This window comes from Anarrhichthys ocellatus, unplaced genomic scaffold (genome assembly GCF_004355925.1).
Source record: "Anarrhichthys ocellatus isolate YVR2014 unplaced genomic scaffold, GSC_Weel_1.0 scaffold135, whole genome shotgun sequence".
Classification (NCBI taxonomy): Eukaryota; Metazoa; Chordata; class Actinopteri; order Perciformes; family Anarhichadidae; genus Anarrhichthys; species Anarrhichthys ocellatus.
Window position 1 is genome coordinate 416,767 of NW_022280165.1, and position 7,537 is coordinate 424,303.

At 45.9% G+C, this 7,537-nt stretch overlaps 2 protein-coding genes across 2 annotated transcripts in view; one reads left to right on the forward strand and one right to left on the reverse strand.

Annotated features, from left to right (window-relative positions):
• Positions 1-6: 6 nt before the first annotated feature.
• Positions 7-4,762, reverse strand: wdr32 (WD repeat domain 32). Its single transcript, XM_031877414.1, has 7 exons — positions 4,120-4,762; positions 3,250-3,363; positions 2,890-3,087; positions 2,500-2,702; positions 1,834-1,914; positions 1,598-1,743; positions 7-864 (listed from the first exon to the last, which is right to left on the reverse strand). The coding sequence occupies exons 1-7, from the start codon at positions 4,584-4,586 to the stop codon at positions 493-495; spliced, it is 1,581 nt and encodes a 526-aa protein (XP_031733274.1). The 5' UTR covers positions 4,587-4,762; the 3' UTR covers positions 7-492.
• A 1,260-nt stretch (positions 4,763-6,022) lies between these two features.
• hhipl2 (HHIP-like 2) overlaps positions 6,023-7,537 on the forward strand; it is a 7,713-nt gene continuing 6,198 nt past the window's right edge. The window contains 1 exon segment of the mRNA XM_031877401.1: positions 6,023-6,611. Within this exon segment, the coding sequence (XP_031733261.1) occupies positions 6,372-6,611 (240 nt within the window). The 5' untranslated portion in view covers positions 6,023-6,371.

Here is a 7,537-nt window from a genome sequence, read left to right on the forward strand (position 1 = left end):
TCAGTGCGGAGGAGAGTCCTTTCAGGCGTCGGCTGACCGCTCCATCCCGTCACAGCTGCAGACCTGGGTTTAGAAAGTGCTTCAAATATATATGTCTGTGTCTTTCTTTGGGTACCAGATGGGTGGAGGTTTCCACAACAGATTGTCTGGCAGAGGGTCCAGAGTTATACCACATGTCAGAATATTTGAACTATCTGCATGCAGTAAATCCCATCCAGCTGGTCCACTTTAAAACAAATGCTAGGAAATGTTTATCAGGATTTCTAAAGATGCAGATTGATTGATGGTTTTGATGTCATTTATAACAGAGGATAGCAGGAAGGCCATATTACTAGTTCGATATAGTCTCTGTGCAGCAGATTTCTGCATATATTAGATACTTGGAGTTTATAATCATAGAAAACAGTATTCTGGGACGTTTCTGCAGGAGCCCTGATGAGCACTTCTTTACCCAGGTCTGCAGCGCGTTGTTCCTCTCGACAGCACCGGTGGCTAAAACTTGGGCTGGTAAAGCGCGACGCGTCCACTGAGGCAGCCCGAGGCCAGCTGGCAGTGCGTCGGGGAGAACTTGGTGGTGAGCACCACGTCGCTGTGCGAGTAGATGGAGCGGATCTCCCTGAGGCAGCTGGTCTGGACGGGCATGCAGTCGACCAGCTCGCCGCAGTTCTCGTCGAAGGCCAGCAGGCGGACGCCGTAGCCGTACGGGGAGCAGATGAGCCGTCCGTCCGGGCTGAAGCACAACTCCTTGATGTAGCCCCTGCCAACGTTGGCCTCCTCGATGTAGTGAGTGAGGCGGAGGGAGCAGCGGGGGGACACCAGCGGCCGGGTGGGCGCTCCGTCCTGGAACTCGTACACACACGTCCACTGGAGAGAGAAGACGGAGACGCAGGTTTAGATGAAGTCCACGTCACATACCAGAGACTACTAGTCACTGCAGAGAGACCTGAGTCCGGGACCCGCAGTGACAACAACAGAACTATTCGTGGCTTTCTGCTTGTGATGAGACACCGATTCACATCATCGTACAACAGCAGAGCTGCACGGAAGCACGGACCGTGTTGAGAAGAGGGTCTCGTGTCCGTCTCTTCTCCGTGCTCTTGTTGGACATAAAAGGTAAAAACAGACTCTCACCAGGTTCAATGCAAAGCAATTAAAGAGAAGTGATGTTTTGACAGAATGAGCTGCTATAAATCTACTGAATTGTTATTTATTATTAAAATAATAAACCAGAAACTTATCAGGAACTAAGTGTAAACCTTTTAAAACTTAATTCCAATATTCATCAACAATACATCATAACATAAATATATAGATATCTGTTCATCCCTATAATAAGTTAGTATAAGGTGGCTTGTGTTTAGAGATGATCCTTTGTGAACTTTGATTTCTTTTGTTAAAAAACAAAGTTTTTGCAGTAAGACGTGTTTATGTAAACTATTACCTTAAAGTATTGTTAAGGTCTTTGAACCAAATCTCAGGTATTAAAAACTACAGTATTCAGCCCGACTGGGGTTTCATACCTAATAGATAGATATGTATGTATATGAACTAAACTGAGGATCTATGAAACAGGTCTGAGGTGACGGGTGCTCCTCACCTCCTGGTCGTCCATGTTGCTGGAGCAGCGGATGAGCGTGGCCCAGCCCTTCGGATGCAGCTGCAGGGAGGTGATGCAGTTCCCTCGGTCTCTCTCTCCCGGGATCTCTGGAGTCAAGACCTCCAGGCTGTTTCTGGGAGAAAGACCTGCGAGGACAAAGTGAATGCTTTATAGTCTTCATCTTTAGTACTTTGGCCGGAGCCTCAGCTGACATCTATTATTCAGTTTTCTCTGACCTTCTCGAGGAGGGTGGATCTTGCTGGAGTCATTTCCGTGGCGAGGAGTTCCAGCTGACCTGGACGCAGACGTGCCTCCATCTACGGAGTCACAGCAGGGTCACAAATCACTTCATTCAGTCTGGAATCAGCAGGAACCTTCTTTTGGGTGTGTAGTTTTTCTAATTACATATTTTCTCAGTCTTATACTTCAACAGTGTTACAACTAAATGTCAATTTCTTGACGCGCAAAATTATCTTTTAAAATCGGCAAACATCACATGTGTAATTCTCCTTTTCCCCCGAAATCAGGTCACATGGTGGTCAACCAGAAGAGGCACGACTTCTATTTTCCAATAAAAGTAGCTTTCAACATTAGCTCCAAAAGTGGAGAAACACAAACATACGACATTCGAGCCGAAGCAACTGATTGGACGAGCTTATCACAGCCTGCGATGGCCAGAGACACCAGATGTTTGTTTCTGTCAGAGCATTGGATTCATGACTTCAGGAAGAAGATCACCGAGCCTCCCTTTAAGTCTTAATTAACTAATTGACTTATCAAACAACTGCTTCAAGTAACCAAAGATATTACAGAGAAAAAGAGAAATCTGAGGGTTCTTTGGTGAGAAAGGTCATGTGACTTGTGAGCAGAATGTTGGGTGTTCAGGGAGACGGTGGTCTGACCTGAGCTGAGGGGCGTCCGTCGCGCTCGCAGCATGCGGTAGCTGCCCACCTCCAGGGACTGGGTGAGGTCCAGGTCGTGGAGGATGAGCAGGTACCCCGAGGAAGTGGAGATGAGCATCTTGGAACAGTCGGGCGTCAGACGCATCCTCATCAGGTAACGGGTGTGGAAGAACTTTTTGTGCGGGCAGCCGTCTTCTGTAAACCTGCAGGGGGAGGGACCACGACAGGAGGTTTGATGGCTGACATAATGAAGTGTAAATCTGTTTAAAGGACTTCAAAGACCAGTGGTTTTGATCAAGACACACACGGTAGATGAAAAGAGACTCAGCTTTCTAATATCTACTCTTAAATGTCCGCAGTACAAACTGACGCTCACACAACCACACAGACCTGTTGGTGTCCCACGTGATGACGTTGCCGTCGAAGCCGGACGTGACGAGGAGACGAGTGTTGGTGTCGTACTCGATGTTCTTCACCCAGCTGGCGTGGCCGTGCAGCGAGCAAACCTTGGAGTTGAGCTTACGGAGATCCCATAATGCAATGGTGGTGTCGTCAGAGCAGGTGGCAAACAAACGATTGTCCAAAAACCTGCAGTGGCACAGATATTTATGGGATTATTGGACATGAATCAAGACATTCATATCCTGACAAGGAGCTTCACCTAATGTAGTTGAGCACCCCGATTCTTTTTGTCTGGTCCCCCTCCTTTTAAAAACCCTCCCTGGATGATTTACAACTTGAGAAAAGCACCTTATGTTGTTGACGCAGTCCTCGTGGGCCTCCGTCAGGGTTTTAATGTGTGTGGACGAGATGGGATCAAACAGCAGGACTTCAGTCTGCTCGCAGGCCACCGTCAGCACAGACCTGAGCAGACCAATCAGAGACTTGGTTTGAGAACAATATTTTTATTATGCTTTGCAACACATCAACACAGACAGCTCCAACAACACAACTTCTGACTTAGACCCAACATGTATGATGTACACAGTACACAGTAATGAATCATAAAACATCAAACTGTACGTGAATGAACTGAAATGTACTTCCCACGACATCCCTGACTGTCATGCAAAATCTTCGTGTACCAAAAGTTGTATTAATGTGAATAATGTTATTAAAATTGTGTCATAACATGAGATCAGTTTTCTCATTAAAGGCCTCAAAGATGTAAAGCTCTAAAGCATCCACTTCACTGTGCATGCGGTCTGTCCTGCTGCCACAACCAGCCCACTAACAGAGCGGACCCGGACTGGACAGCTTGACCTGGTTGCAGGATTTACTTCCTCCGTTTGAGTCCCTGAGGCTTAAACATGCATGTTGTCCTCAGTTTACTGCGAGTGGCTTTTGTTTTGAGGAACTCAAACGATCATGTTGTGATTGCCAGTTTAGAACTTCATCTTTAATATGTTTCAACATAAATATCAACCAGTGGGCTTTCCTACACAAGTGGTCCTTGGATGCTGCAGGTGTCCAGAGACACGAGGATGGATCTGATGAAGCAATTCAAGCACTTTCCAGGCAATCTACCCATTAAGTGCACTGTTTAACATGTCAATAGTGAGAACCCTTTGAACATGATCTCCAGGTGAAAAGGCCTGAAATATAGCGGTGTCGTCTTACCCATCCGGAGAGTACTCCAGGTTGAACACCGCTCCGTGTGTCTGGGTGCTCAGGTTGACAGACTCCGCCGCCGGATTCATTGAGCAGTACAAGCTGGTCATTGTCCTGAAGTTTTCCCTGGCTGGGTCCACAAACACCCCTCGCCTTATAGTCCTGCTCTGCAGCCAGGAGAACAGGGTATTCCCCCTGCGGGTGACCGCGCTGGAGCCCTCGCCGCTGGAGCCCGGCGGTGGCGCGGCGGGCGGTTCGCAGCGGGGCTCTCGCTCCTCCGACGCCGGAGACCTCGCTCTGCGCTCCGGCCTAATCCCGCTGCTGCCCGGCGGAGAGGGAGAAACCCTCGGAGCGATTTCATCTTCCACGTCCGAGTCGTCGATGTCGGGGTCCTCCTCTTTGTCGCCGCCGCTGTTGTTGGGCCTGTCCTGCGACTCGTCGGCGTCCTCGCTGTCGCTCTGGTGCTCTGAGCTCATTGTAGCTACTCCGGCGTCCAACACAGCCGTCTGTGTTTCAGGGAAAAGTTGCCCGACTCGGGTCACCTACCGAGCATGCAACCGTGTCTTCTTTCCACCCGTTTATGGTGCCATGGCGGTGGATTTTTAGCTGCATACGTTCCGTTCAAATTGTATTTTGTCAGGCTCGGCAGCGCCTTAACTGCGCGCGTCAATACAAACACGGTTAACTTACACGCGACCGGAAGAGAACAGGTTCAGCCTTCAAAATAAACTTCCAAATATATTTTGTTCCACGTGTGTGTGTTAAATTAAAACAAAACACATTACGATTATTACTTATGCATTTTAATCACATTTTGTTTATCTGTTGCTGTTTTAGTCAACCAAAGTATGTACCAACAAATCAATTTTCATCAATAAATATTTTAAGCTGAAGCGTCCAGACGGAAGTTTTATGTTTTTTATTCTAACTAACTAATTTTCTCCTCACCAAAACAAACGCGAACTAAAACAATGACGTATTTCCGCATCCTTGTTCACTTTCAGGTGCACTCGTAGATTGGTTGCTGCCATCTGATGGATAAATACTGCACGTTATTCTGTGTGTTACTTTCTTTCCATGATGGACAACAGAAGCATTGGTTATAATGTTTGTACTGGTCTCTATCTCAGGAGGTATTACCTGAGTGTTGACTCTTCAAAGGCTGTGAGAGTTCAGACTGGCAGACATAAAGATCATCCAAAAAAAAGACAATTTATTTCAACAACCTCTTCTTCAGTCTGAAAACTGGTTCTTGTGTGACGCAACTGGGAGCTGCTGAGTTCGTAATCCATCAATGCCTTCATGGAAAAATGCCACATATTTAATTCGTGTGACTATATTGTTAAGACTGTTATCGACTGACTAAATTGATCAATAGAGGAGATGCAATGTGTCAGGTGCAGAGTGGTTTAGCTAATCAATGTACTGTGGGAACCCTCTGTAGGTGTCATGTAATTATGTTTTCATCCTGATACAATGCTGTCAACAAAATAGAAAGTAAGATAAAAAAAAAGAATTATATATTTGGGGATAGATAACATCACACAAAACAAAGCAGAGAATGTTGTTTGTCTTGATTACATGTGTTTCACTTGGCACCAGCAGAAAATGATGAAAGACATCTTGACTATGGAAATCAAAGTTGACATGCCAGAACACACACATCTGTATGAAGCACAGCTGGTGCCACGATGTTGCTGCCCGGAGGCGTCTTTACATCCACGAGAGACATAATTACAGTTTGTGTTGTGGTAGCATGTTGATGTTTGCATGCCTCGACACTGTGCCCTGCTCCTGCTGTCTCTGTGTGTGTGTGTGTGTGTGTGTGTGTTCCTCTGCCAACTGCGCTACCGGGACCCAAAGTGTGAGTAAAATAACAATTATAATTAACTTAACGAGTCATTACGAATGTGTTTTGTTTTAATTGGGACAAATTATGGTAGACAAGGTGCATTTTTACCTGGATTGCGCAGGTGGCGAGACGCGTGGAGGGCAACTAAGGCAGTGACTGGCTGCTGGGACGCACGTCCACCTACTTTTGCTCACGCGTAAAACATACATTCACGCGCACGCGCGCACACTCTGTCTTACACATAAAGGAGACTAAACAGTTGAGCTCTTTCGGGGGCAGACGTCAAAAATGACAAGTATGCAAGATACTGCGCTGCCTCCAAGTGGAGCCCGTTGCGCCTTTTTTACGCACGACGGCACGTCCGAGCTCATCCAAAAAGCCCACGAGCCTTCCCGAGTTTATCCTGATCATGTCAGGGATGTTGCTCGTCCCGGTCCAGCCAGCTTCAGGTCATCCTCAGTGTCTGGACTTCGAGCCACCTTTCAAACCGTCCTGGCACCTGGAGTTTTGCACCCAGTACGAGCAGTTTGGCTGCTGCGACCAGAAAACGGACAACACGATCGCAGAGAGATACTGGGACATCATTGACCAGTTGGAAACGGCGGGTCATGAGCTCTGTGCAGACATGTTGAAGGAAATCATGTGCCAGGTAAATATGTATGCTCTTATCTGTGTGCTGTGGAGGAGGTTACTGTGATTAATATAAGAAGTGACTTCACAGAATGAAACATTGCTCAGTGCGATATTTAACTCTCTATCAACCTCTACCAGCCTAATTAAAGCCATCATTAAAGTGAGGCTAGATCTACAACTGTAAATAGATCAAAGTTCAGGCATCATGCAACTTGTAGTTGTATTTAATTTGCTATAATTGTATTGACATACAGCACTCCTGTTCCTCCATTTAATGTAATCCACATTTTAATCAACAGTTGGGCAGAAACAATTTAGAAATTTAATTTTGATGAGAAAGGGAAGCTGTGATTTTCATTCACAAAACTCTGCATTAACATAAAGGTTTATGGTTAGGGTTCCAACCCAGAGTCTTTATAATGACTTACATTCCTTATTAACCAACACTTGTCGAAACTACTGTCAATGTGTGGAAGGCCTGAGCCGCAACACCTTGTTGGGGGGGGGGGGGGGGCTGAGTGCTGAGATGCCGGAATGTCTTTGTCCTCAGGGACACTTCCATGCTTTGGTTCTAATGTCAGATGTCCCTCTAGTCAGCTCAAGTGTGACTGAGAAATGTTTATAAATATCCGTATTTTCTTAGAATTAACTGTGTGAAAACGCAGGATGGATAAATATGATTTTAGATCATTTGGGAGTTATGTTCTTTAAGAATTAATATTTATTTTTGAATAAAAGGAAAAATACTTAATTATTAATTCAATAAGATGAGCTGTTTTGCTTTTTTTTGTGTGGTTAATGTGTGTGTCTGACTGTGTGCGTGTGGAGCAGGAAGAACAGCCACCGATGCTAGTGCTAATGGGATACTAATGCTAGTGCTAATGGGATACTAATGCTAGTGCTACTGGGATAATAATGCTAGTGCTACTGGGATAATAATGC

Excerpts from the sequence above, each read along its gene's own strand:
- wdr32 (XM_031877414.1), bottom strand. The coding sequence starts at position 4,586 with ATGAGCTCAGAGCACCAGAGCGACAGCGAGGACGCCGACGAGTCGCAG. Across the intron at positions 2,703-2,889 it reads ATCACGTGGGACACCAACAG|GTTTACAGAAGACGGCTGCC; the intron begins GTCTGTGTGGTT and ends CTCCCCCTGCAG. Across the intron at positions 1,744-1,833 it reads GATCCACCCTCCTCGAGAAG|GTCTTTCTCCCAGAAACAGC; the intron begins GTCAGAGAAAAC and ends TTGTCCTCGCAG.